Here is a 27,655-nt window from a genome sequence, read left to right on the forward strand (position 1 = left end):
CGCAGCACCGCCTCCCCGCGCCCGCCGCGGCGGAAGGACTCTAGCTGCCCGGAGTCCCGGGAGGTGGATTTGGCACCCCTTCCCGGCCGCGGTCAGGACAGCCACCCACCTTCCCTGCATGGAGCCCAGGGAGCGCACACAGGCGGCGCGGGACTGTGTCCCCAGGTGGGAGCGAAGGGGCCGGGACGCCCTTCTCCCAGCACTGGGGTGCTAGGGTCGTGGGTGTGGGACTCGGGGATGCGAGGATGGGAGGGTGCGGGATTTAGGGGTGCGGGAAGTAGAAGGGTGCGGCGGTGGAGGTGCTGACGCTTGCGCGTCCGTGAGCTGGGTTGCGCCCCGGCTGCGTTCGGCCCGCCGTCCCTTTCTGCGCCAGGGGATGGACCAGCGTGTGCCCCCTGTGTGTCGGTCACGGGTTCCGGACTGGCAGCTGCCCCCCGCCCCCTACGCAGGGACCCGGGGGCAGGACCCCGGGGGCAGGACCCCGGGGGCAGGACCCCGGGGGCAGGACCCCGGGGGCAGGACCCCGGGGGCAGGACCCCGTCGCTCTGTGCCACAGGTGGCACGTGAGCGCGGCACTTTATTCTGGGGCTGCAGGGTTTTTATTTTTGTATTGTAGGATTGATCCGTATGGGTTTGAAAGGCCTGAGGACTTTGACTATGCAGCTTATGAAGAATTTTTTTCCACCTACCTGGTGATACTCACTCGAAGAGCGATAAAATGGTCTAAACTTCTAAAGGGAAGTAGTAGTGTTCAGAAAAGTATGACAGGTGAGTTTGGAGCTTGGTCCACTGTTCAACAAACAGGTCACTGGCTGACAAAAACTGCTGGGAGGAGAGGGATTCTGGATTTCTTAGGTCCTTTACCCCAGTGGCTGCCTTAATTCTGGCGCTTGGTGTCCGCTCTGTGTATCTTTCCTGCTGCTCCAGAGACCAGAAAGTTACAAGGCAGGTGCGTGTCCTATGCAGGCTAAAAGTTGAGGTTCAAAGCTTTAAATTCAGCTAGAACTTGCACTGTTAAGGTACAAGTTCATCTTTTCTTCTCTTTGAGAAGGGTCTGCTTGCCAGATATGAATGGACCACACCTTCTTTCCAGAAGAAAACAGATTTCCTGCTCCTCAAAATGGGATGGGCCAGGGCTCTCCAGTTGTCCATTCCTGTGACTAAGCTCTCCAGGGCTTCCCTCGGAGTGAAAGCCAGTCCTTGCTGGACCCCTTCTCACCTCTTCTGCCCCAGTCCCCGCCCCCCCTCTAGGCCTGGAGGCTCCTCTCTCAGGCCATCTCTCTTTTTCTCCAGCACACCCCTAGCCTGCGGCTGCCTCTCCTTAAGGTTCTTCTCCACCCCCTCCACCCCGCCCCAGCCCCTACACCTGGTGTTTTTCAGGTGTTGACTTGAATGTCACCTCCCTGAGTCCTTCCTGAGCTCCTGTCTGGAATGGCGTGTCCCCCATCACACCACACATCCACACGCTTGCTACCCCTTCCCTTCTCATTTTCTCCTTGTCTAGCGCAGTGCAGCTCTTATTTTATCATTTGTTTCCCCTGCTGCAGTCAAAGATCCCTCCCTGCTGGCAGGATTGGCCAGGAGAGTTGCTTTAGTATTTGTTAAATGAATGAAGTGTTTAGTGGGTACCTGCCGTGCACGTGGTGAGGGCATTGGTATGAGTGTGCCAGGGAATTGAGGGAATGCAGATAAATGGCTCAGGGTGTAGAGGGGCTTCCTGAAATAGGACATTGTTGACAATTAAGGGGTGAGGACGGGTCAGCTGCAAGGGACACAGCTGTGTGACCAGCCTATTAGGGACTTGGTTAGGAGGGGCTGGAGATGGAGCCGGGGGCCCTGCATGGGGCCACATGTAGGCACTCATCACATGACTGGCAGAGAGAAGCCAACTGTAAAAGGATTTGTGAGCAAGGGGATGAAGAGGTCAATTTTTGCCTTTAAAGCAGTTAGTGAATAGGGCCCAGAGTGGCCCCAGCATGCAGTAGGTGCTTGGGAAATACTTGTGGAGTTGACTGAGGGCTGGGTAGGCAGGTGGATCTGGGAACTTGCTGTCTGGCAGGGTGTGGGTCAGAGAGGAGGGAGGCTGTCCCAAGGCACTGAGCCACTGGCCTCTTCCTTGACCGAGCTGTCCCTCAAGGCTGTTACTAATGGGAGTGCTGGTGAAAACTCAGGTAGACTAGCATTTCATAAAATCAGCTGGAAGGAACCTTAAAGGTTGGTTCTTTGTTGCTTCACAGACCCCTGAGGCTAACATGCTGTGTGTATCTGGCATGAATCATATATGCTGATGTCCACCCCTGAATGGCCCCTGTGTGTTCATGTGTTTCCAGCAGCACATCTCCTTTATTTTTTCCTTTTGATTTATCCTTAAAAGTTGACTGGTCTTTTGTTTGAAGAAGTTACATACAAGTATATAAACGTAAACATAATTTATGTTTATGGTAAAACACCTTAATCATACTAAAAGGTGTGAAGTGACATTGAGTTTCTCTTCTAACCCAGGCTCCAGCCTTCCGGAGCTGGGGAGCAGTGACTACTGTCCTTGTGTCTCCTCCCAGGAACAGGATGTGTGTGTGTGCGCACACACACACGTGTACAAATGCAGCTACCACACCCACAGGTCTGCAGTTTGCTTTTAGTGCAGGAGAAGGCTTGCTGTCCATCATGGTTAACTGGACTGCTGACCCACAGGTCAGATAAAGCACTCAGCCTACGTAGTACCTGAAATACAGTCAAGGCTCAATGAATCTTAGCTGTTGTAATAGTGATAACCATGCCCAGAAGTTTCGAAAAACAAAGGTTTCTGCTACTTTTAGATATTTGTTATCTGAACTTACAATGTTTCTTCAGAAAAGAATGAAAACAGGGTACTTGGCCTTAGAGACTGACACTTTCCCAAGGGCAGGGCTCACCCACACAGGTCATTACTGAGGTTTACAGAAGTGTAAAATATAAAGGAAAAAGAGGGGGGAAAATTTTTTCAAAAAGAAGCTACATCCTAGGAATTAACTTGCCTCCTGGAATATTAATAGGAATTGCACTGAGTTTATAGATCCATTTGGGAAGAACTGACATCTTAATAATATGAAGTCTTCTAATCCATGAACGTGGTAGGCATGCTCTATCTCTCCGCTTATGTAGGTATTTGACTTCTTTTGCAGCATTCAGCTCTGAGATCCTGCAGATATTTTGTTAGATTTATACTTAAGTATTTCTCCTTTAATTTTTTATGCTATTGTAAATGATACTATTCTCAGTTTTTTTTATTGCAGTCAGTGTGTAGAAGTACCGTGGATTTTTGCATGTTCATTCCTTTTGCTACCATCTAAGTTAGAATAATCCAGCACTGGGACTGACCCTTCCCCTTGCTGGTCAGCAGAGAGGGGTTAACAACTCCCTCGGGTCATTCTTGGTCTTGATGCCCTCTAGGGGGTCATGAGACCTACAGACAAATGTATAAATCATCTAAGTTGGAGGGAAGGTCAGGCTGAATTATTGGTGTCTTTGGTAGACTTACAAATAAAAGAAAGCTTATCCTTTCCATGTTCCCATAACAGTCTGAATAGACCTTGTGTATAGCAATGTTCTTGCCACGGTGTGGTCCTCCAGTGTGCTTCTAAACTGGCAAAGAGAGTTTCTTCAGTTTTCTTTGGATTTTGGTGGATGGTATGAGTCTGTTCTGTCCCTTCTTCTGGTCCTCCCTTGTCACCCCTGCATCATTCTGCAAATACTTAGCGTGCATTTACTGCCCCCACAAGCCCTTCTAGGAGTGGGCTGGTGCAGGAGTGGGCTGCTTGGCCTCCTGGAGCTTCCATTTTAAGGTGCTTATGCCTGTCCATCAGGTGTAGGTCACCTTGGAGTTTGGTGACCCCAAGGTGGGTCGATAAGGTTTTATCGACAGTGCTTTTCTTGACTGTAACCTAGAATGTTATTCCTATTATTTTTTGTTTTTGTTAAATGCAGTGAGTGTCTCAGATTTTTTCCATTTTATGGCAACTTGTGGAATTTCACTAATTGTATGAGCTTTTATTTCTAAAGTGTGGTTTCTTTCTAAAAAATTTCTAATATCAAAGGAAAACAACAAAGCTGGGAATATTTGCTTTGAAAATGAACTGTTTTGGGGGTTAAATTAAGGTCATTAAAAGCATACTGTAGCACCCCTGGCCTTACTTACTGTAATTAATTTGAGTGTCAGTCTCACAAATCTTTCTCCTCTGCCTGGAAAATTATTGATGCATTGAGATCACTCATGGTTTTGGGCTTCTTTTAGTGTGGATAGTGGAGTAGGCGTATCAGAGGTTCTTGCAGCCTCCTGCCCGACTGTGCTCAGTTGGGAGGGCGAGCAGGATTCCGTAATGAGTGTATGTACCACTTGTGGTGGAGATGCAGGAAGTTTTGCATGTTTTTAATGTTTGACGTAGGGAGAGAAATGACAAGCTAAAAGCATTGGAATTCGTGTCAGTTGCTCAAAGGGCCCCTCCATAAGCTGTCTGACCTAGAGAAGTGCTTGTCTGTCCTTCTGAAGCAGCCTCCTCTCTCTGTTTCAGTGAAGCGCTATATCCGGAAAGGTGTTCCCCTCGAGCACCGGGCCCGCGTCTGGATGGGGGTGAGTGGAGCACAGGCCCAGATGGACCGGAACCCTGGCTATTACCACCAACTTCTCCAGGGAGAGAGGAATGACAGCCTAGAGGAGGCCATCAGGACAGGTGACGTGCAGTATCCGTCCCTCGGGTGGATGGCAGCCCAGGCAGGAGGAGGAGGAGGAGGAGGAGGAGGAGGAGGAGGAGGAGGAGTGGACATTATCCCCCAAATTGTGTTTGCACCCGATCTTTGAAGTGATGTTGATGAAGAAATGAACATCGTTAAAGATGCACCAACTGATTTCAGTTTGAAATTATATTTTTCTCAGAGGAAAATCAAAACGTAAGCGTTCATGAGGGGAGAACAATGTCTTTAATTCATTCAGCAAATACTTGCGTGCCTAGCTAGCCTGTAAGGAAAGTGTTAATAGAAAGACTAGATTTCTTCCATGAAGAACCCTTCAAGGAAAGTGAGGAGGCCGCTGAGTAAGCAATCATAACACAGTAGGATAATCACTTAAGGGATTTGTGCCTGACAGTGACACACGGGGACTTACAGAATCAGCTACCACGTGTTGTAAAGTCACACACTGGAGTTTTCTTTCATACTGTTGAACTCTAATAGTTATCTAGGGATGCTAATATTTTTGGCCTATAATTTCTTTTTCCTCTAGTTTCTTCAGTAGTCACATAAGCTCACTGGCTTTTTAAAGTTCAAAGTACCCAAAAAAAATGTTTAACCTAAACTGAATAATTAGATATTTAGGAAATACATCTGCCTTTCTGATTCCAATAGTTTTTGAGAAATACAAATTTAAACACAAAATATTTAATTAAAAAAAATCCAATTGCTTTAAAGTGCTGAGAAGTTGGACTGACTTGTGACAATGAGAGAAGGGTGGGTCCCAGCATAAGGCACGGGGGTCCTTCAGTCCTCTGTCAGCCCCTGGGGTCTCATAGCCCCAGGGCAGGAGCCAGGGGGACGAGCTGCAGCTGCTGAATCTGCCGGCTGCATCCTGGTTGCTAACAAACTGCAGCCAAAGGTCTCAGAACAGAAGCTGTCACCGGCTTTGCAGGCACAGCCCAGCGGTGTCCCTTAGTGAGGCCAGAAATGCTGATACGGGTTGGGAAGAAACCTTAGGTCCAAGGGAGGCTGAGCATATTAAATCAAATATAATGTTGCTGTTTGGAAAACGAATTTAGAGCCTCTGTTTAGTGCCAGCGTTTTTTGGATAAATATATTTTATTTATTGTGGTAAATTACACATAACATAAAATTTACCATTTTATCTTCCCAAACTGAATCTCTGTCCCCATTAAACACTACTTACCCCTCCTTTAGCCTCTGGCACCCACCTTTCTACTTTCTGTCTCTATGAATTTGATGACTAAGTACCTCATATAAGTAGAATCATACAGTATTTGTCCTTTTGTGTCTGGCTTATTTCATTGAGCATAATGTCCTCAAGATTCACCTATATGGTAGCATGTGTCAGAATTTCCTTCCTTTGTAAGGCTGACTAACATTTCATTGTATGTTATATACTGTTGTATTTAACTATCCGTCCATTGATGGTCACCAGAATCTCTTCCACCTTTTGGCTATTGTGAGTAATGCTGCTATGAACGTGGATGGACAAATACCTTCACAGGCTCCTGCTTTCAGTTCTTTTGGGTATATTCCTGGAAGTGGAATTGCTGGATCACATCGTAATTCTGTGTCTATTTTTTGAGGGATCTGGACAAATCATTTTACAGGGATAGTAGAGTGGATATTTCATGCCCTGTACGCATAGACTGAATATCCCTTTCCACATCTACCTCCACAGTGGGAAGAAGGGACATTTCCTGTAGAAAGATTTCAAAACATATGGAAAATGTATCATAATAAAAAATATTACATAGGAATGAGCACAGATGGTCACTCAAGTCTGAATTAGTAAAAAAAACACCACTCATTTCCTCGGGATCAATTCCAGTTTTTGGAATGCTTAGAGTTTCAGGGAAGAAAACAAAATCTCTTCTTTATAGAAAACATACAATGAAAAGTAACGTGCTTTGGGGCAGTTTTGCCCAGATTTAATTATTTTAAGCAAAGATAAGGCCTGGGGGCCAGAAGTTGGGAACAAAATTACTATTGCCGCGTTTTACAGCAGCTATGTAGACGTCATGCTAACATACAAGTTGGATTTCCTTAGGCACAGAGGGGAGATATGCATGCTTGTCTTACAGCATGACAGGAAAGCTAATGGTTACGTGTGTCCTATCTTGAGATCTATGGGTGTGTGTGTGTCCCAATCCATTTTGGTAATCATACATAGCACAGTAGCAAATACACTACTAACCTAACTAAGTGGGATCAGTAGAGTCAGAAAAGGTGTAATTGTTTACGTTGCTATATATCCTGTTTGTTCCTTCGCCCGTCTACAGAGTTAACATATAAAACTCAGCTTTAAAAAGTCAGGTGTCACGTCAGTGTGAGACACAGTTTTGTCTTGGTGACTTCGTCCAGCACGTGCGTCCCTGCATTGGTCCCTGGTGTGGACTGTCTGGGCCACGCCAGGAGAGCCGGGCTGAGGAAGTGGGTGTCTGATGAGCAGGAAGAGGCTGGCCAGGGAACCCCCCGTAGACAAGGGTGGGCAGTGTTGAGTTTATTTAGTTTTCAGTTTTCAGTTTTGTCCGTTAATCTCTGAAAGGGAATCTCTGACTCCTTATGTTTTTGATCTTCAGAATTGGGAACATTTTCCAAAGTTTTATGTAAAATGTTTACTCGTCACCTGTGGTTTTAGAGTTAAGCCTTCTACTATCTCAGAGGGGGCGGTGTGAGGATGAGGGCGCAAGTGGGTCTGTGGGGTGGAGAAAACTGAGTAAAAATCTGGGCCTGAGCCCGAGAGAGGCTCACTCTACTGTCACTGATTTTGAGAGAAGCGGCTGTTGGGGCCCAGAGGCATGCTCCTGAGGTGCGACTAGAACAGGACACGGGGTCCAGGGAACTCCCTCCTCTTCCTTCCTGACTCGGTTGCCCAGGGCCTTGACTGTGAGGCTGCAGGTGCCTGCGGCCTATGAAGGACAGCTAGGCTCTTCTGGAGTGATCCAAAAGCATAACCAGAGTGGAAATCACTTCTTAAACCTTAGGCAGAGCACTTCACCAGGTGGCATTTGGAGCCTCCCTTAGGGGTAGGCATAAGGAGGATTTTGGCACATCGCAGACCAGTCTTCTGTTTTCACCTTTTGAATAATTCTGTGTCATAAATTTCCCTGCAGATATGAACAGGACCTTCCCGGACAATGTAAAATTCCGGAAGAGCGCAGATCCCTGTTTACAAAAGACTCTGTACAATGTGCTGTTGGCTTACGGGCACCACAACCAAGGTGTGGGGTACTGCCAGGTAAGCCCCCGGGAAAGTGAACGCGATTGACACTCCGCAGACTTACAACAGGAACACTCTCCAGGTGTACACTAAGTATTCTTTATCAATTCAGCTCAGAAACTCCCTAGTCATAATACCTGCACAAGCTGTGACTGGAACTATTTCCCAGTTATAAAAGCAGTCAAACATCTATTTAATGATTTCTTTTGGTATCAGACTGCAGTGAGTGGGGGTGAGGATGGAAAGTTGGGAAGCTGGTAGGAAGTAACGTAGGTGAACACAGGGCTGTATTTTCTAGAACCCAAAGTAACCAGCATCTCATCACATTGGTGCGAATGTGTGCGTGTGCACTATGTGTGATGTGGGGGGTGTTCCTTTGAGGTTATCTCTAGAGTCAGAGCTTCCCTGCAATTAGAGGTAATGGTATGCCTCATCGCCTGCCACTTCAGTCATCATGTTTTGGATTTGTTGCATGAAGCACACATGAGGTGGGAATGAATCATTTCTCGTTCCTCCCTGAAGCATTCTCCCTCTGGAGTTTATCAAATGGACAGTTCTGTTCATAACAGGGAAAGCAAGAAGAGCCTGAGTTAGGAGTAGCAGCAGTTGTGCCCTCCGTGGGTGCGTGCGTGTGATATGGCTGCACTTCCTTTGAGATTAGCTTTTTCAGTCTCTGAGCTCCCTGGAGGCCCATGAGACCCGAGTCACCGGGTGTGCCAGGCAGGATGTTGGCAGGAGCTGCCTGCTGCCTATTACTGGGAATGCTGCTTGTGGCCATGGCTGCAAGCATGAGCCCAGGGCTATCACGGGATGGGAGTGGCTTTCCCTACCTTTGAGTCTGTACACTTCCTATACAGGCTCTTGGAGCCCAAAGCTTGTCTGAAGGTTTCCTGGGAGGAGGTGAGTGAAACCCATAGTGATGGGAAGTTTACATCTAACAGCTGTGGGAGAGGGCTCAAGAAGCTTGTCATAAAGGTGAGGGAGCCAGGAGTGTTTGGGTCCTTAATAAGGTTTAAACAAATGTTTGCGCAGTGGGGGTTGCTTTGGCAATTTGCAGTCCCTGCGTGAACAGCATGTGGCGTGACTCTGGGCTCTGGAGAAGAAAGGGGGGAAACAGGAGAAGGAGTGAGGCCGATAGTTTTGAAAAGACCAGCAGCAAAGAAGTATCATAGCTACTACTAAGATTCACCTGAATAATTTAGCAGGTTGTGTTTTTATATTGCTCTGTTACCTGGAGATAGTGCCTACAGAAAGATAAAGCTGGGATGAGTCCATTCTCCCCAGACAGAATTCTTGTCATTCTCAGCTTTTATTACTGTCATTAACTTGTCCTGAAACCAGGACGTGGCCTGTAGGAGATGGGGAGGCAAGATGGCTGAGAAATTGTCCTAAGATTATTCTAGTTACTGTTCTTGTGGATATTAAAAATAGCTTAAAAAAATAAACCACACAATTTTAAATACTAGCACGAGGCCAAAACTCTATTGGCTTTTGGAATATATAATGCACGTGCACGCACACGCGCACACATACATATGCATGTCAGTGCACATACATTGTATTATTTTCCTGGGGCTGCCATGACAGAGTATCACAAGCTGAGAGGTGTGAACAACAGGTATTAATTGTCTCTCAGTTCTGGAGGTTCCAGATCAAGTCACCGGGGTTGGTTCCTTCTGAGGCGGTGAGGGAGCGTCTGTTCCAGGCTGCTTCCCTCGCTTCTGCTGCTCTCTGACAAGCCTTGGCTTTCCTTACTTTGTAGACACATTAACCAATCACTGCTTTCCTCTTTGTGTGGCGTTCTCCATGTGGTGTCTTATATCCATATTTTTCTTGTTGGTTGACAAAAGTTGATTTTTCTCTTATTATTAGAGAAATCCATACTTATTTAGAAAATACAGGCAAGCAAAAAGGAAGACAGAAGTCGTCTGAATCGCAGTCGCCCAGCCACTGTTGTGAAGCATCACCTGCCTCGCTTCTCCCCCATGTCTAGCAGCTGCTCTCAGATAAGAGAGTCACGGACTTCAAGTATTTTAGCAACATTTGCCTTTGGCTAGTGTGCGCCATGAATTGCCCCAAACAGGCTCGATCACAAAGTCGCTTTCAACATCCCCATGTGTCAGCCCATGTTCCTTATGGAATTATGAAATATGGTCATTGGTATAGTTTCCCCTCTGATGTAGTGTTTCATGCTATTAATTTTTTTAGAAGTCAATTGTAAGTTGTATTTTATCACTCAGTTACCATTAGTTGAAGAGTCTTTGATTTTAGTGTTCTAAGGCAGTATTCAGAAGAGTTTCTCTTAACTATTTTCTTTTTCTGCCTTTTCATGTAGATTTGACTAAATGCATTACTAGATGGCAAATCCTGAGTATCTCTCAAGTTCTACTAAAATGTCATTGTGGAATTATGCAAGTTTTAGGGACGAGCAAGGGAAATGGAAAGTCAGTAGTTAGCAGCCCAACAATCGTAGAATCTTATGGTGGTTTAAAACTTGACATGAATTTCTGTTTTCTCATTTTTCTCATTTCAGGGAATGAATTTTATAGCGGGATATCTAATTCTTATCACAAAGAGTGAAGAAGAATCCTTCTGGCTATTAGATGCTCTTGTTGGAAGAATACTACCTGGTATGTCGAAAATCTCTACTGTATGCCTTTCACTGTCTTGTTTCTGTCTCGTTATCAAAATAACTCAGCCGATAAGTCAAGATTTTATTAAAACATAATTGAATTGTTTGGGAGTTGAGGTTAAAAATCTTTTTGCAGTGGAGTTAAAGAGAAGAAAAATATTTCAGATGATTGGCTCCAGCTAGAGCAACCAGTCATTTCTGTGTCTTAGAGCTTGAATTTGGCTGAGCCTGTATGCTTGGCTCAGCTGTTCCTCAGTTTGTACCGTTTGTGTTGAGACAGACCTATTGGGCCTTAGTGTACGTCTTATTGATCATGAAATCTGGGAGAGGTTCACTTGGAAAGGAAAGGTGGGGAGGTCCTGAGTGTGAGAAAAGAGCCTAAAGGGAGAGAAGACTTGATCAGTCCCAGTTTCAACAAGCCTATATTCGTTACTGAGTTTGTGAATGGTGGTAAGAGGGCAATAATTGTCAGCTGTTATTACTGTTTTTAAAATGAGAATCATTCTTTTCATACATTTCCACCTTTCTATTTACTAACAAGTATTATGTTAATTATAAGTTAGTTAACAAACTATTTGTTAATAAACAACGACCAATTTTTATAACACACAATGTGGACTATGAGCTGCAGAGCAGAATCCCTTTGGGAAGAGAAATGGCCAGAGCCATCTCAGTGGAGAAAACTTGGGGCAGATTTGATCTTCTGCCCTCCCCAGCCGTGATGGTGGTGATTGTTCACAATGACCTGCATGCTTGGCCTGAAAGATAAGCACAGCTTCGAGTCCTCATGACTGGTGGAAAGGGGGGTGAGGGGTGTAGGGGCAGGTGTGGTTACAGGCTCCCCACAGCGATGAGTTCAACGTCAGTCTTGTTTTCTATGCCTGCCTCTGAATTTTCTTCTTGCTCCTCTCCCTCGCACATGCTTCCCTGAGTTGGGCTAGACTCACCCTAGGACCACCCCGGACAGCGCCCAGGGACTTCTCTGCAGAGCGGGTTCCCATCTCCAGGAACTCCATGTTGAAGACATGAGAGCAGGGTGCACACAGCATGGTTCCGATGCCACGCTCACCTGCGCTTACATTCTCACTTAATCCTCAGGAAAGCAGTACCACATAGACCTGACTATTAAATCCATTTTACAAACGAGGACAAGGAAGGCCTGGATCCCACAGCTGTGTGTGGCAGAGCCTGGATTCAAACCCATGGCTGTGTGACCCTAAGGTCCTGGCACGTGCCTCATGGAGGAGTGAACCTGAGTGCACTGTTAAAAAAGGGGGGGATCTGGAGAGATGGAGGGAAATGGGGGCACTCCTTGTGCTCTGGTGCCACCATTAGTAAGGGCTCAGGAGTGCGCGTGCCAGAGGCCAGGCTGGATGGAGCTGCCCATGAGGAAAGGAGAGGTGGAGAGGCCCTGAGTGTGAGAAAAGAGCCGCAGGGATGGGGAAGAAGAGCCGCGGAGAAGACTGTCAGTCCCAGTTTCAACCTGAAGGCCTGAAGTGCAGTGGTCAGGAAGTTAGGAGGAAGAGGGGTCCAGAGACTTTCCAAATGAAGTATTCACAGAGCTTTGTAACACGTTCACCATTTGCTTCAATTATGTCCTAAGACTGAATTACAATGACTATTGGTATCCACGATCTATTTAGTTCTGGGCATTTGGAAAACATCAGTGAATAAAACATAAAAGGCCTGGCCCTTGTGAAATTCCCATACAATGAGCAATAGCCACCACACAACCCATAATAAGTAGATAAAATATAGAGTGTTAGTATTTGTCGTGTGGGGCGGCCTGCGGGGTCTCTGCTCCCCACAAGAGAACGCAGGATATGGTGAGGCCAAAAAGGAACACCCACAGAGCCATAAGTAGGGGAGTCATATCACTATATTCTCGCTGGCGGCTGGGTTGGAGAAACAGGAAGCAGGAACCACAACGTTCGCAACCCTCACTGCACCACTTGCAGGCGCAGCCCCCATTTTCTTGCTAGCGTAGCCACAGCAGTTATATTAGTGGCCAATGGCTCGTTGGTTACATCTGACGGCCAACTAGCCACAGCTGATGGCCATCCAATCACAGTTGATGGCCATTTACTACCTGAACCAGCACCTTTCTATGTGAGGCTGAGAGCCTGGAAACTGCTTTTTGGGGCTCTGTCCCCACACTCCACCCCTACAGGGTCTCGCCTCACTATTTACGCGACAAGCGTCTTCCGCGAGGGGCCCTATGCGAGGAGCCTGGAGGTGAATGCAATATCCTGGACACAGCCAGGGTTTCTCAGGGCACCACCAGTGCTTCTGGGCACAGCCAGACTTACTGGGCTTCTTAGGGTACCACCAGTCTTCCCGGACACAGCCAGGGCTCTCAGGGCACTGCCACTCTCTCTGGGCCTCTTAGGGTACCGTGCTGGAACAACAGCGACTCATAGTCAAGGTACTTACATATTTTCAATGGTGGTCAGTCAAAACACAAAAGCAAACATCCGCCAGTTCCACTACATGGTGGTATGTTCCCAAACAGTCAAGCGGTCCATTAAATTAGGGTTGGAAGGCAATTCTCCATAGTCCATAGTCATTCACCAGGGCTGTCCTGGGGGTGAGGGATGACTTTGACCTCACCCTCATCTCCCAAGGAGGACTCAGCAAGCCTTTCCTCCTGGGACAAGTGCCGCATCTGGGCTGCCTCAGCAAGCACTTCCCAGCCCACAGGGCTGCAAAGACCTTTGCTTTCTCAGGCCTATGCTGGTTGGGGAACTGTCCACGTCTTCCCACCCCTCCATGGGGGTCCAGCTCTCCGGCAGCTGCTCCTGCTGGTCTTCCTGAGACTGGGTGTTCATACACACAAACTGCTCCACCACTCTTCGGAGAGCCTTGGCCGGCACCACATCCTGCCAACTACGCCATGTGTCGTGTGGGGCGGCCTGTGGGGTCTCTGCTCCCCACAAGAGAACGCAGGATATGGTGAGGCCAAAAGGAACACCCACGGAGCCATAAGTAGGGGAGTCATACCACTATATTCTCTCTGGCGGCTGGGTTGGAGAAACAGGAAGCAGGAGCCACACTGTTCGCAACCCTCACTGCACCGCTTGCAGGCTCAGCCCCCATTTTCTTGCTAGCGTAGCCACAGCAGTTATATTAGTGGCCAATGGCTCGTTGGTTACAGTTGACGGCCAACTAGCCACAGCTGATGGCCATCCAATCACAGTTGATGGCCATTTACTACCTGAGCCAGCACCTTTCTATGTGAGGCCGAGAGCCTGGAAACTGCTTTTTGGGGCTCTGTCCCCACAGTATTAGTACACGCAGACCTAGGGAAAAGCCCTGAGACTGAAAATCTACCCCCATAAGTGGAGGGCAGGGAAAGACTGAAGAGGCTGGTTACTCCAGTATGGTAATAAATAGAGTTTACTAAGGGAAACTTACATACAAGATGTATCTTGGGTGGCTGCAAGACAAACTGGATCCCTGTACTGCTTGGCAGGCCCCATAGAATTATACAGGGTAAAAGGGGGGATCGTCAGTGGGTACTAGTATGGGACTGCTATCAGGTATGGGAAATTACATGCTTGACGAGGATAACCACCTGTTCCAGGAACCAGCACATAGCAGGAGGCAGGGTAGGGTGCTGCTTTATGTCCGGATGAACATCAAATTATGATCAGATAACCTCTAACTGGGGTTTGCAGAAAGCAACCTCCATTCTGGCCCAGGTCCAGCTTGAGGGACAGACAGTGATCACGTCATGGAACAGTCTCTCCTCTACGCTTAATAAACAGAATTTAACGCAGTAAATTTGAAGATCCAATTGGCTTTATTAAATGATTTTCGAATCAAGCATCAACTCATCTAGCAACTAGAGAGATACTATGAGGGGTTATATAAGATGGAAGGCCTTTATTTATTTATTTAAAATAATTTTTTTTCACTTACCGTTGACTTTCATTATTTTATATTAGTTTCAGGTATACAGTGTAGTGGTTAGACATTTGTATAATTTATGCAGTCGTCCCCCTGATTAGCCTACTACCCACCTGGCACTATACATAGTTGTTGCAGCATTACTGACTATATTCTCTATGCTGCACTTTACATCTCCATGACTATTTTGTAACTACTAATTTGTATTTCTTAATCCCTTCACCTTTTTCACCCAGCTCCTCAACCTCCCCTGCTCTGGCATCCATCAGTTTGTTCTCTATATCTATGAGCCTATTTCCGTTTTGTTTGTTCATTTATTTTGTTCTTTAGATTCCACATATAAGCAAGATCATATGGTATTTGTCTTTCTCAGTCTGACTTATTTTACTTAGCATAATACTCTCTAGGTGCATCCATGTTGTCACAAATGGTAAGATTTAGTTCTTTTTAGATGGCCAAGTAATACTCCATTGTATATATGTACAACATGGAAGGCTTTTGTAGAAAGAAGGGCAAGACAAGGAAGTCATCAGTAAGAGGAAAATGAAAATTCATTGGAGGAAAGTAAGAGTTCAGGTGATGACGTCTTCTCATTGGCTGACCTGTGGCATTTCCATTGGCTGGGCTTGTTGCTGGGCAAGAGGAAATGTACTCCTGCTGGAGGAGTAAAGTAGTAAAAAGTATTTTGGTCTGTAATTTACTCTCTGTGGGGGGGTGGGGTAGAGGTCTGTAATTGACCTCTTCCTGTTTGAGGTAGTTGACCTAAGTGGTAGGGTGTGAGAGCTCCCTCTACAGGCCTTCCCAACTCCAATTTTAGTTGAGGTTTCCTTTAATTTACACAAGAGTATTAGGTGATAAATGCTGATTTAGAAAAAATAAAAAAATCAAGGGTCCAGATTGCCCCTAAAGTGGTAGTGTCATTATAAAGAAACAAAAGAAAATATCAAAATAAAAATATTAGTACTGTGGGAGAAAAAAGGAATTATTCTTGTCCTTGCATAGCTCTCCAAATGGTAAAGAGGCAGCTATACGTCATGTTCTCTGAATCCTGGTTGCACAAACTAGGTCATTTCAGTGCCACAGTTATCCTGCTTTTAGTTGTTTCTTTTTTAATTATACAAAAAAATGCAGATATATTCTCATTTCAGAAGTTCAAAAAATATAGTACTGATTATAGAAAAAAAGTGACAGTCTTCTTTCACTTATACCCCCCTCTCATTTCTCTCCTACTCAGAGGAATTATGTTATCATCAATTTGTTGTGTATATTTCCAGAGTTCTTTCTGTGCATTTATATATACATATGTACATAAGCACACAAATAAAAAAGTGAAAATTAATGACATAGAAAACAAAGAAGCAATAGAAAGATTAACTGAGACAAAAGCTGGTTCTTTGGAAAAGCTGATAAAATAGACAAACCTCTACAAGACTGATAAAGAAAAAATGGATTTGATATTTAGAAATGAAAGGGATGCTGTAATTTGAAAATGTGTAGATTTTTAAGAATCAGAATAGGAATAAAATGAAGAGACAAATGGATAACTGAGAAAAATACAGTTTAACAAAGCTGACTGGAGAAAATAGAACATCCGAGTGGGCATATGCACAGACATACAAAATATTTTCACAGACATACAAACCTCATCAAACCTTGAAGGTACAGATAATTCCTATATATTTTTATAAATCTTGCAGAAAATAGAAGAAGATAAACTGCTTATAAACTCATGTTATGAAGCTAGTATAACCTTGCTGTCATGCAGGCTTATCTCATTGACGAACACAGGTATACAAATCCTAATTTAAATAATAATAGTATTAGCAACTTGAATCCAGTGATGGTTATGGAGTAGTATTTTTTATCTAAAGCGTTTATCCCAGGAATGCAAGAATGGCTTAATCATATGGAAGAATCAATAGCAAAGCAAATCCAAGAAGGAAAGATTATTGGAGATTTATCATAATGCTATAATAATTAAAATTGTGTGGTAGTAGTTTATGGATGGATAAACAGAACTGAGAGGCCAGAAATCAATTAGTCTATTGATCAATTAATCTGTCAGAACTTGGTATGTGAGATATGAGGTCTGACAATTAAGTTCGCAAACTCATCCTAGAGAGAGTGCTACATACCTCATTGCTGAATATCACTATGGTCACCTTCAAAGTACTCCCCTTGGGAAGCTATGCACCAACACCAGTGCCTAGTCCATCCTTCAAAGCAATTTTGGAACTCTCTGGAATAGCCATCAGAGCTGTCATCGTATTACTACCCTTGATGTCCTGAATGTCATCAAAATGTCTTTTTTCAGTATTTCCTTTATGTTCGGGTAAAGAAAGAAGTCATTGGGGGCCAGATCAGGTGAGTAGGGAGGGTGTTCCAATACAGTTGTTTGTTTACTGGCCAAAAACTCCCTCACAGACAGTGCTGTGTGAGCTGGTGCATTGTCGTGATGCAAGAGCCATGAATTGTTGGCGAAAAGTTCAGGTCATCTAACTTTTTCACGCAGTCTTTTCAGCACTTCCAAATAGTAAACTTGGTTAACTGTTTGTCCAGTTGGTACAAATTCATAATAAATAATCCCTCTGATATCAAAAAAGGATAGCAACATCATTGCAACAAGTTCGCGAATTTAATTGTCCGACCTCATATATTGATTAATGGGTAAAGAAAGACTATTTAAAACATCGTTCTGTGACAATTGACTGTCTATATGAACAAAACAAAATTAGACCCTTAATTCTATTCCAGATGGATTCAAGACTTATGCGAGAAAGCAAATAGGCAACTTACAAAATAGGAAACATGAATGGCCAACAAAGTTATGAAGAGATGACAAAGTGAGCAAGGAGATGCAGATTTAAACAACAGTGAAGTAGGATGTCAAAGCCTTTAGCACAGACCCCTGATGGCTGCTGCTTCTAGGCCAGTGACAGCCCAATTTCAGAGCAGCTGAAATAGGATAAAGTTAGTGTTAGAATTGAAGATGTTATATTACTATCTTCTCACAGAGGAGGAACTGGAGGCAGAGAGTAACTTGTACAGAGTCACAGAACTAACTCATGGTCTCGTGCACGCCTCACGGGCCTCCTGCCTCGATGACGGAGCCCTCCTCAGGCACTGCCACTGCCATGAGTATTACTATGTTGCATGAAAATTAATAGTCACTCAGACTAGTTTACTTGAAGGATTTCTCTTTTACACTATGGTCCCAAGTCAACAGAATGCTAGTAGACAATGCCCTGACATGCTAAACTTGGCCTCCATACATCCATATGCAGAGTTCAAAGTCTCATGCAGACCTCCTATGACATCAAGGAACCTCTTCGGGAGCCAGGGGCGGCTCTCCGGATTAGACACCATTCAAACCAAGGCATCCAGTGAAAGGGTGCTAGAGGAAAAGCAGATGTGGCCATGTCCTGGCTAGAAGCCGGCTGTCAGTCAGTCCCTGGTGCTTCAGGCCCCATGTGACATCAAGAATGGAGGGGGGAGCATACATGAGTGAGTCAGTACAATAATGAACTAATAATATATTGGCATCCTGAAAAGCTGGTCAGACCTGTTTTCCCTTGAAACAGGGAAACAGGTTGTTAATTGCTCATCACAGAAATACCCAGCTCAACCTAGAAAGTGTGGCCGACATGAGGACTGATAAGGCACATTTTGTGGGTGAGGCTCATAATCCCTGAGGAGCAGAGGGGGAACAGGGCGCGGACCACTGGACTGCATTCATCTCAACTGCACCTGACAATGTCTTTCCTGTGTCCTCTTGATTAGCTTACCCATAGAGTCTCCCCTACTTGGTGTTGTATCCATAGCCTGTGTCCTACTCCTGTGGCACATGTGTTTGCTTTCTCACAGGCGGGCACTTCATCCCTGGGCTGAAGAGCATCACTTTGGAATTAGACTGCAGAGGTTTGAACTGCAACTCTACCACTTACTACTCATGTAGCACTAATCATGCGTGTTTCTAAATCTGTGTGCCTCCACCCCACAGCAGCACCCACACCTGAGACAGCACCCCTACACCTGCCCTGCTCCTCGAAGCACCATTCAGCTCTCTGATGCACTGACACAGCCATTAGGTTGTTTGCAAAGGTGAATGTCCCTAGCAGAAGCATGATTTGGGGCCCCAGGGAGGCGAGGCAGTTCAGGGGCTACATAGGATGTTTCTTTGTTCCTGTGCACAGATGAATGCTGGTTCTGCTCTGTGCTCTTCTATGCAGACGTTAGGGGAATGCCGCGGGCAAAGCCTAGAAGGAATTGTGGTTTGTCTTGCCTTCAACATTCTGGGGCAGAATGCATTGAGGAGGGTAAATAGAGAGGCTCGCAGGCTTTCAGTGATCTTTCCCTGGTGACCAGCTCAGGCCTGTGGTGGCTGGGGTGTGACTTTGACATCTATTTTTGGAAGCTGCTCTAAGTCTCTCTGTTACCAAGAACAAGGTCATGCTGTGCTTGCAGCTTAAATGTCCTTCTCGGCAAATCCTCTTACCACTCCTGCGCTTAAACCTGATTTCCTCCGAGATGTCACTTGTATAATTGGGTCGGCACTCAGTATGCTCTCAAGAGAACAGAGACTGTTTGCTGAATTAAAAAGGAAAAAGAGAGAGCAGCAGTTCAAAGTTTCAAGAGATAGATGCAAAATCAATATATGAAAGGGCAATTATTTTTTAATCCCTTGTATTTTATAACCGGATTGGCTTCTATTAAATTATTTTCAGTGTACTTTAGTATTAAACATAGTTTATTGTAGCTTACTCTTCGAAAATTAGCAACATTAGTGCAATATCGTGTTAATATTTATAATGACTATTTTAACCGAAATATTTAATTAACAAGAACGTGTTGTCATTTGCTTTTGTGAGTGACCAAACTGCATATTGGCAGCAGGGCGAGATACTGTGTTTGACAGTATGCAGAATGTGTGCACATTTTCTTTTTTTATTACACAGATTACTTAATTTTTATAGCAAAAATTAAGCATTAAAATTCATTAAAACACATCACATTAACAAGCTAGAAAGGTTTTTGCAAGACAAATGTCTGTTCAAAAGATAGACCCTCTGTTGGAAGCTTTGGTCTGTGTGTGTGTCTGAACTCATGGTAGGGACCGCTAACTGCCGGCCCTGTAACAGGAAGCAGAGCAGCCATGAGGTCGCTTTAACAAGTCGTGATTTCTGTGTTCCGACAGCCCGGGGTCCCCAAGCCACTAACTAGAGTAGAAAATTTCTCCAAATTAAGCCATCATGCCTCTTCGGGAATGAACAAGAAACAGTTTAGACTTAACATTGCTTCTGCCTTTCTGTATTCAGAGTGGTGGGGACATTTGGCTCTTTCTAGAATTTCTGGTAAATGTAATGAAGTGTCCTCCACCCTTAAGTTGGAGAAAGCATGTAGGATTCCATGAAAGCCTTTGCCCAGCAGCTCTACGTGGAGACGTTTCTCTGCCCACGTGAGCACATGTGAGCACACGTGTGTGGGCTGACAGCATCTGAATGTCTACAAGCCAGGCGCTGGTGAAGTGGTGTATGGCTTATCCCTGCGAAGGCTCCTTGCCAAAGACGGCAGGCCATGTATGTGAGGGTGTACAAAGGGATGTATAACAGTCCTGTTTGCAAGAGTCCTGTTTGCGAGATAAGTAAATCTGTTACGTGGTATTAAAAGATGGGGGAGGCCTGTCATTCTGGTTAGTGATGATTGGTTACCTGGGGACAGTGGTGTGGAGGTGACTTTTGCTTTTCACCTGATGCTCTAATTTATTGTAAGCATGTATTATCTTAGTAACACAAAAAATAAAGAGAATTAAATAAAAAACACAATACCAGTCAAGAAAGGAGAATGTGTCCTGTGCTCAGAGGACCCCAGGGTGCTCAGGGGACACTGGCACGCTGCTGGAGAAGCCATCAAGGCCAAGGCTGTCACTGTCTTTGAAGCCCCGAGTCTGTCCCATCCAGGGCACACATTTTATCAACCAGCTGTGGGATTGGAAATCTGTGCTTTGGGCAAATTTAAAAGAACTGTCTTTTATGACACTATTTGTGTCCCTGAACTGTCTGTTCTGAGGAGGCAGGTGGATGCGGGAAGGTGTAGAGGGGCAGCTCGAGTTGAGCCCCTCCCTCCTGACTGTGTGTGGGGGGTGGCATGGTGGCACTGCATGGGCACTGGGGGCGGGTCTGCTTATGCCCGTGACTGTGTCCTTCACCGCTGGGCCATGGGCCGCCTCCACGCTATCAGGTGGTGCTGTCCCCGCAGCTCAGGTGGCCCTGTGCTGGCTTCCGCTGCCTCCTGAAATCTCTCTCAGCCTGGGTCGGGCAGGCTCAAAAATTATCTTCCGGGTGGCGCTGACCCTCATTAAGCTGCAGAGGCGCTCCCTCAGTTGGGATGACAGGAAAAGGCAGCTGCCACCTGCCGATTTTTAAAGTTTTATTTTTATTGTGGTAAAATACACATAACATCAAATTGACCATCTTTGTCATTCTAAGTGTACAGTTCAGTGGCATAAAGCATAGGCACAGTGTTGTTTAACCATCACCACTGTCCATGTCCAGAACCTTCTCATCTCCCCAAACCGAAACTCTGTTCCCGTTAAATAAGAGTTCCCCATTCCCCTCCTCTTGCCCCTGGCAACCACCATTCTACTTTCTGTCTCTCTGATTGTGGTGGCTCTAAGCACCTCACATAAGTGGAATTATGTAGTATTTGTTCTTTTGTGACTGGCTTATTTCACCTAGCATGATAGCCTCAAGGTTCATCCATGTTGTAGTGTGTGTCAGAATTTCCCTCCTTTTTAAGGCTGAATAATATTCCATTGTATGTATGGACCACATTTTGTTTTTCCAGTCATCCACAGGTGGACACTTGGTTATGTCCATTTTTTGGCGGTTATGAATAATGCTGCTATGCAAATATCCTGCTTTCTGCTAGCAGGTTTTAATGGTTGCCCAGCAGGGCCTCACTGTCCGGAGCCCCAGAGACCCCTGCTTTGGGAACTGCTCCGGAGTCCCTGCATCCGCACAGCTCAGCATCTTGCCTCAGTCCTCCCTCTAACTTTGCCCTCCTCTTCTGGAAAGGATCCTCCATGAATAGCCATTTTTCCCCTCTGGCTGAGAGGAAAACGAGGGAAGAGGCCAGCAGGAGGCTGTGGTGTGCGGAACAAGTGAGGCCCACTTCTGGGTTTCTGTCTCATCCCCGTGGCAGATTACTACAGCCCCGCAATGCTGGGCCTGAAGACGGATCAGGAGGTCCTGGGGGAGCTGGTAAGGACCAAGCTGCCGGCGGTGGCGGCCCTGATGGATGGGCATGGTGTCCTGTGGACTTTGGTCGTGTCACGCTGGTTCATCTGCTTGTTTGTGGACATTCTGCCTGTGGAGGTGAGTGTCTCCTGCCTTGGTGGGACCGGGCTGACTCAGGTCACCACACAATAATCTGCCATTTCTGTTTCTCTGCAGACGGTGCTTCGAATCTGGGATTGTTTGTTCAACGAAGGCTCAAAAATTATCTTCCGGGTGGCGCTGACCCTCATTAAGCAACACCAGGCTTTTATTTTGGAAGCCACCAATGTTGCAGACATTTGTGAAAAGTTCAAGGAGATCACCAAAGGGAGTTTTGTGACTGAATGTCACACTTTTATGCAGGTGAGTGGATGTTCTCAGCCTGTGCTTTGCTCTGCTGTTCCATTTGCCCAGCCCGTGAAGGGGGTGTCCTGGCTTCACACGTCTGTCTGTCTGGCAAAGCATCTGTCCCTGTATTTCCTTTGGACCTCTTCCTCAGCTGGGTCTCTTCACCCCTCCCTTCTCAAGCAGCCTCGAGGAGAGGCTCCAGCCCCTTCTAGGCCCATGTTCTGGAGTCCAGGGCCTGCTGGCAGATGTGTGGGGGCCACCTACCTGGAATGCATGGCTGCTGCTGCTCCTCTTGTGCCATCAGCCATGGAGTGGCTTGCTCTGAGATGGGCAGGGTCCAGTGTGCCGATGGGACCCCCTGTAGGGCCAGTCAGGGTTCACTGAGACAGAAGCATCAAGGGCTCGAGTAGACAGATGGGTCTAACCCACATTTCAGTTTCTCCAGGCCTGGGAGGTAGCAGACTTCCCTGAGTCCGGGAGCCCCTCCTGGGCCTGCTGTCTGTGTTTCTGGTCTCTGAGGGCTTTCCTGATGACCCTGTCTACAGGAGGTCTCCTGTCTCTCCTGGTCCTAGTGGGGTCGCAGGCTGTGTAGACGACTCAGACCCGCTGAGTGAATGAAGTGGGAGCCGCATCCCACAGGCCTTCTGAGGAGTCCACGGAGCTGGGACAGGCTCAGGTTGGTAAGGCAAGGTTTAGGTGGACTAGTGGGAAGAGGGTGAGAGGCGGGAGCAGAGCCCAAAGCTGGAACGGCCCTGGCGGGAGGTGATGAGTACTAGCGCCCGAGCAGCCTTCATCTAGAGCACCTGGCCCATCTCACTTTTCATCTTTTTTGACGTAATTACAAATCCAAAGGAGGTAGCAGAGGGCATGATGGCTGCATCCTCGTGGCATTGTTTCTATGCCTGGGAAGGCCAGGTGCTTCTCCACACTTCCCTGGGAGGTAGGGAGCTCCTTGCTGGGGCAGTTTTGCTTGGAAGCGACAAGGGGCAGCCTTCTGATGACTGGGACTATCTTAGACAGAATCTAGGGCACTGAGCCAGAGACTTCGTGCCTTGAGCTTACTCCATACCACTCTGAAAGTGCAGCGTGGACACCGGGCAGCTCCAAGGGAGCGAGAGAAAACCTGGTGCCTCCAGACTGGGGCTCCAGCAGGGAGGGGTTCCACTTCCACCTGGCCTCAGAAGATGAGCTCACGTCTAGCTGCTGTGACGGTCCCCAGGGTCACATGCATCCTCTGAATAGCATGTGGGAGGGCGGGCATGAGCACTGACATTTCAGCTCGTACGGAGCTGTACTCACCAGCCAGCAACCAGAATAGAGAAGGTAGTGATGACGGACAAGACGTGTTGGACAGAAACCTGGAACTGATTCACTTGGAGGCTTGTCGGGGGAACTTGGAGTCCATCACTCATGACAGATTTTCTCCTTCAGAAGGGGTAACTTCTCCATCTTTTGAAGTCTTCAAGACGGCTGGTGGCCTCTTGGTGAGAATGTTATAGGGGAATTCAAACAGCAGATGGCAGGATCGTGCTTCTTCCAGGCCTCCAAGTCTTTAATTGTATGTTGAGGAGATTATGGAGCTGAACGCAGAACTCGGACAGAATCAGTCTTCCCTTATCTGTATGACTGCTGGCAGGTTTCATGATTCCTTTTAGTCTCAGGTTCCTCATTTATAATAGATGATGATAATAGGTCCTGTATCCCAGGGTTTAGTTTTTTTCTTTTTCTTTTTTTAGTGAGATGGAATTCCCATATCATAAAATTCATCCTTTTAACATGTACAGTTCAGAGGTATTGTTACATTACCTAGTTCCATTATCTAGGTCCAGAACATTTTCACCACCCCCAAATGGAACCCCATTCCCCTACCCCTTCCTAAGCTCCTGGCAACCACCAGTTTACTTTTTTTTTTTTTTTTTTGCCGGTTTACTCTCTGTCTCTATGGATTTCTCTCTTCTGGACGTTTCACATAAATAGAATCAAACAGTGTGTGACTTTTTGTGTCCAGCTTCTTTCACTCAGCATAATGCTTTCAAGGTTGTTTAGATCTAACTGGTATTATTTATGTCAGTGTTTAGTGAGACGAGTACCTTGCACATAGTAGGTGCTCAGTAAGTGCTAGGATTTATAAAGTGCTAGAGGCAGCAAGGTGACTGGTTTGCCTGGGTGCAGGTGGGTGAGCTGTCCACGGCGGGACTTTGCCTGTGCAAAGTTCACAGCCCGAAGGCGCTCTGGGCCCTGTGACCTTGGTGGGCCTGAAGGAAGCACAGGATCCTGAGGACACTGGGCGGGTTTCGCCAGTCTACCTGTATCGAAATCAAAAAGGTTGTGTATCATCGACAGAATAAATGTAGCCATTCAAGGGAAGTTGGTGGGGAAACAGCCTTAGTATAGTGAGTCTTACTTTCTCAGTGAGCTCTACAAAATTGTATATGCATTTCTGTATTAAAAACACATCAGCACAGAAGTTGTAGTTCATGTATCAAACCGCTTTGAAATCCTGTAGAAGAACCTCCAGAATAAAAACAGTGATCTTATATTGGAGCTTAGTGCAACATTAATGGGAAGAGAACAGTTGAACACTAATGTCTTGGCACGTCTCAGAGGCTTTGACTTACTTCTCTTTTCAGGAACATGGGCAGCTATCACGTAAACGCTCTACCAACCTTAGGTGCTATGTATTATGAAAGTATGGAAACATTTCTGAAATGAAATTTATTTAAAAAAACTTTTTAATGCTAATTACTCTTGGCCTAATTTATACCTGTGAATTTCTCAGCAGTAACTGCACAAATTATTAAATTGTTATGCACAAAAGATGCAGTGGCACATCCCGCAGTCTAAAATGTTTGTTCTCACGCTAATTTTAACGCCCTTCCTCTGGAGTCCCATGGCTGGCTACCTGCCTGCGTGCTGTGCTCTCCCTGCCTTCCCGAGGCAGCATCGTTTCTCCTCATTGTGAAGCAGTTTTCTCTCTTACTAGAAATGAGTCTTGAGTCTCTTACTGCTTCCACTTTTCAAATCTGGTTTCTCGTACTCAGTTTGCTCGTGAATGGCTTGACTGGCTTCAGCGCTGCTACAGGATACAAGAGTTAATGGGTATGAACAAAAAGAACAACACAGGCAACAAAAGCAAAAAATACAAACAGGAATACATCCAGCTTAAAAACTGCATAGCAAAGGAAACAAGCAACAGAGTGGAGAGAAACAATATTTGCAAACCATGTATCTGATAAGGGTTACTACCAGAATTTATAAAGAACTACTTGAAATGGAGGGCTGTCCCCTCACTGTGCAAGAGGCCTGTGGTTTTTGGTCGGTCTGTCTGTCTGCCACAGCCTCACCGTTAACAGGACAGCTAAAGTAAGAATGTGGTTTTGGTTGGTTTTTAAACCCGTTCCATTCCTCTTCCAGAAAATATTCTCAGAGCCTGGAAGCTTGTCCATGAGCACCATCGCCAGGCTTCGCGAGAGCTGCAGGGCCAAGCTGCTGGCACAGGGGTGACTTGGGCATTCTCCCCTCTGCACGACCACGAGGCTTCATTTCTGGAGTTGACCAATTTTTACTGTTTTCCTTTTTAGTGCTGTAAATACTTGATGTCTCTACGCTTTGGAGGTGAATTTTTTAAAAGAGCAATTTAAAATCATGTCTTTCTGTAACTGATTGAGCTGTGAAGTCATAAATTTCTAAAAATATATTTTTACCTGAGACAATAATATATAAAACGTGATATACATTTGTATTTAATAAAGTATGTTAACACCTATGGATTTGTGATTACCACTTGTCAGTCAATTGAAAATTAAAATCAGTGAACTGTTATTAGTGTTATTAATGCCAATTAAATATCCTGTTCCTTTCTGTAGCAGAGCATTTACCTTTATGTGAAGTTTGTGCACGTACCAAGTGATTTGTCTTTAGAAAGGTAATTTCAAAAAATGACTTCTAAAATCGTGTTACAAGTGCTCAATGTAGCCACTTCCTCCTAGAGCCCTGGAGGGAGATGATTAACATGCAGCAAGACCCCCTCCTCTGGGCTTGAGACCCTAAGCCTCCCATCCCAAACCCTGACCCAGTCTCCCCGCCCTGACAAGACCCCTGGTGCTGCCTCTGGCTGAGAAACCCCACTGCCTGGGCAGGCTTGCGCCCTGCATGAGACAGGTGGGCAAGGGTGGGGGGACAAGCAGGGGCGGGGCACATGCAGGGACACTCAGGGGCAGCTGGTCTGCTCCTCCAGCCCCACCTCCCCACAGGGGCCCCAAGCTTGCTGCCCTCAGCAGTGTCACCTATAAATACCTCTTGGTTTTTCAAAATGTCCTTCCATTTACAAACAACTCCATCCTCATCCCACGTCTGGACTGTGGTCACCTGTCCGCACCTGAGGGTGTGGTTTTACCTCAAAAGGGAGGCATAGCTAGGGACCTGGGTGGCAGCAGACTTGCCTGAGAGCACCCCATCCCCAGCTGTGGCCACCACAAAGGCACCTGCCTTCCCCACAGCCACTGATGCAGCTGAACCAGGACGAAAGCAGCATGCTAATGTCCCAATCTACCTTAGACATTGTCACCCAGGAGACAGTGGCCTGGGTAGGTCACCAAAGCCTGAGCCCCCAAGGTAGAGCCAAGCACACAGGTCACTGGCACAGGGTTAGCAGAGCAGCCTAGTGACCTTGGAGTTCCCAGTGCTGATACTTCACCACCAGCCCCATGCTCCTGAGTCCCTCCCAGGAACCGCGCCCTGGACAGGGTGACCTGGAGCTGTACGTGATGAACCAACCAGGAGGGCTTTTTCCCTGGAAAGAATCCAGAGACAGAATTTCCCTTCTTGAAACCTAAGCAGCTGCACTTCCAGGGCATGGCCCCATCGCCTGCTTAGGTACTGAACCTTTGGGGAGCCGCAGGGCTGTGTCTGGGTCCTTGGAGACCTTTGCCCCTCCAGGCAGGTGCCACTTCCACACTATTTTGAATGCTCTCAACTTGTGCTTCAAATCCTGAAACATCTGTAAAGACCTGACCCCCAGCATGACAGCCCAAGTGCTGGTTTCTGTTTGGATCAGGCATGGATTGTCTGTCCTGTCCAGACTGGGGAGCCTGAAATCTGAGGAAGAAGATGCGTGTGGTCATGCTGCTTGAGGGCCCTAACTGCACCCATGCCCTGAGCGTTCAGACCGCTGCTGCAGCCGCAGTCCTGCTGCGTGGGTGTGCACATGGGCCCTCCGCTATGCTGTGTGAAAGGACTGCTATGAGGAGGAACCACACAGGGCCACCTCAGATCTCCTCCTCCCACCCGTGTGGACAGAAGCTTCTGGGGTGCATGTATGTGGGCAGTGGCTGGGGATACGCAAATCCCAGGGTCACTCCGCAGGCAGGCTGTCCTCAGCCTTAGCCACCAAGGTCCATCGATCCTCAGAGGGCACAGGTCTTTGCTTAAAAAGTTCGGCTTAACTATACACAATAGCCAAGACATGGAAACAACCGAAATGCCCATCGGTAGTCGACTGGATTAAGAAACTATGGTACATTTATACAATGGAGTATTACG

The 27,655-nt window shown here is 46.4% G+C and overlaps 1 protein-coding gene across 2 annotated transcripts; it reads left to right on the forward strand.

Moving 5' to 3' along the window:
* Positions 1 to 25,884, forward strand: GRTP1 (growth hormone regulated TBC protein 1). Of its 2 annotated transcripts, XM_019746600.3 has the most exons (8): positions 1 to 165; positions 617 to 768; positions 4,548 to 4,706; positions 7,845 to 7,969; positions 10,485 to 10,581; positions 21,693 to 21,865; positions 21,944 to 22,129; positions 25,529 to 25,884. In XM_019746600.3, exons 1-8 carry the CDS (start codon positions 119 to 121, stop codon positions 25,616 to 25,618), a joined length of 1,029 nt encoding a protein of 342 aa, XP_019602159.3. In that variant the 5' UTR covers positions 1 to 118; the 3' UTR covers positions 25,619 to 25,884. The 2 variants fall into 2 exon arrangements, with proteins under 2 accessions (XP_019602159.3, XP_074185659.2); XM_074329558.2 differs by lacking the exon at positions 617 to 768 and having other exon boundaries at positions 20 to 165.
* Positions 25,885 to 27,655: the final 1,771 nt, after the last annotated feature.

This window comes from Rhinolophus sinicus, chromosome 16 (assembly GCF_057876585.1).
Source record: "Rhinolophus sinicus isolate RSI-liver-muscle chromosome 16, RSI-T2T, whole genome shotgun sequence".
Classification (NCBI taxonomy): domain Eukaryota; kingdom Metazoa; phylum Chordata; class Mammalia; order Chiroptera; family Rhinolophidae; genus Rhinolophus; species Rhinolophus sinicus.